At 33.8% G+C, this 1959-nt stretch overlaps 1 protein-coding gene across 1 annotated transcript in view; it reads left to right on the top strand.

Annotated features, from left to right (window-relative positions):
* The window catches only part of LOC106871685 (N-acetylglucosaminyl-phosphatidylinositol de-N-acetylase), an 8558-nt gene that overhangs the window by 3632 nt on the left and 2967 nt on the right, over positions 1–1959 (top strand). Inside the window, exons 3-4 of the mRNA XM_014918283.2 lie at positions 224–314; positions 1118–1185. Coding sequence (XP_014773769.1) covers positions 224–314; positions 1118–1185 — 159 coding nt within the window. The remainder of the gene's footprint in view (positions 1–223; positions 315–1117; positions 1186–1959) is intronic.

Here is a 1959-nt window from a genome sequence, read left to right as displayed (position 1 = left end):
ATATATATATATATATATATATATATATATAGACCAGGCAATTTCACTCACAAGTTACTCATCACTCTAAGACTATAATTAGAAGACATGCTACACAGTACAGTAGGATTGAATATGAAATCATGTGGTCGTTTATTTGTTTTTATTTATTTAATTTTCTTACTTTTTCTTTTCTTTTGTTTTTATGTTTTTTGGCAATTCTAATTCTAAGGAATATTTCCAGTTGTTTTCCAGATGATCCTTCTCGGATCTGGAATGAAGAGCTTGTTGCACGGATCATTCTCAAACATTTGCTCATAATAAAACCTGATGTGGTAAGTTTACACATTTATGCAAATTCATCATCTTCTTCTTCATCACCGTCATCATTGTTCGAATGTCCACTTTTCTACGCTTGCACAGATTGGACAGGATTTGTTGCAGTGGATATTTTTCTACGGTTGGATGCTCTTTCTGTTGCCACTCCTTCCATTAAATCGATATTGTAGTACTGAGGTAGAAAATGAAAGAAATGAGATATAAAGAGAGCTCCTAATAATGCAGAAAGTTTTACAAAAGGCCTATATTGGATTTTGTCCCTTTGAAGATGAGCTTTTGCACCCGAAATATAAAGGGCTTTTTTGTTTTGGTAAAACTTTCTACATCGTTAGAAGCTTTCTTTATTTTCTTTTGCTTTCATGTGTGTGTGTATGTGTATATATATATATATGTGTGTGTGTGTGTATATATATATATATGTGTGTGTGTGTGTGTGTGTATATATATATATATATGTGTGTGTGTGTGTGTCTGTGTTTGTTCTTGCCACCATCATTTGACAACCGATGTTGGTGTGTTTACGTCCCCATGACTTAGTGGTTCTGCAAAAGAGACCGCTAGGACAAGTACTAGGCTTACAAAGAATAAGCCCTGGGGGTCGATTCGTTCGACTATAAATCCATTTATAGATGACTCATAAGAAATCCATTTAAAATACATTTCATGTGAGACAACCTAATATATATATATATATATATATATATATATGTATATATGCATAACTATCTTTTTGTCTGTATATCTATGTATCTTTCTATTTACCTGCACAGTTATCTATCTATATCTCTCTATTTCTCAGGTCTTGACCTTTGATCAGTATGGCATCAGTGGACACAACAACCACTGTTCAATATACTACGGCTGTAGGTGAGTATCAATGTATAAGTGTGTGTATGTGTATATGTTTGCATGTATGTGTGTGACACAGAAGCATGTCCTGGGTGTGACATTAAACTGCATTCCGTGGTGAGGCCCCGGTTCGTGTGTTCTGTAGTTGTAGGAGTGTGGAGTCACCCTTTAATTACCATTACTCACATAAATGTGTTTACAGAGAGAAAAATATTGAACAACATCAATACATATGAGAGTGACTAAGAAACAAGGAAGGTGCTGGAAACAGCCAAAATATCCCTTAAATCACACCTTTTTGCCTGAAAATATTTACAATTTTTTTCCTTTTTTTTTTTTAATTGAAAAGGCTTCTCCCATGGCTTTTAAATATGTAATGCCAAAAGTTTGGCCAAAATCGGTCTGGAGGAGTAGGGAGAAAAAAAAAATCATAAATTTTCCAAAACATTTTTTCATGAAAAGATGCCTCCCCATGTATCATTTCCAAGAAATTGGAAAAATCCTGTCAAAATGGAGAAAATTCAAGTTATGTGAGCCTCCTGATCCAAAGTTCAGCCAATTGTACTTTTCTGTTCGTAAATATGATTTTTCTTATACATACATTGACAAAGCCTTGTCTGTAGATATGGCTGACCAAAACTGAAAGAAGCCCATTATATATATATATATATATATATATATATATATCTACTGGCACTCTGTCAGTTTTGATGAGTGTTCTAGTTGATCCCCCAAAATTTCAGGCCTTGTGCCTAGAGTAGAAAAGTGTATATGTGTATGTGCGTGTATATA

This window comes from Octopus bimaculoides, chromosome 25 (assembly GCF_001194135.2).
Source record: "Octopus bimaculoides isolate UCB-OBI-ISO-001 chromosome 25, ASM119413v2, whole genome shotgun sequence".
Lineage (NCBI taxonomy): Eukaryota > Metazoa > Mollusca > Cephalopoda > Octopoda > Octopodidae > Octopus > Octopus bimaculoides.
Note: the sequence above shows the minus strand (reverse complement) of the source record. Positions and strands in the feature narration are given on the sequence as shown.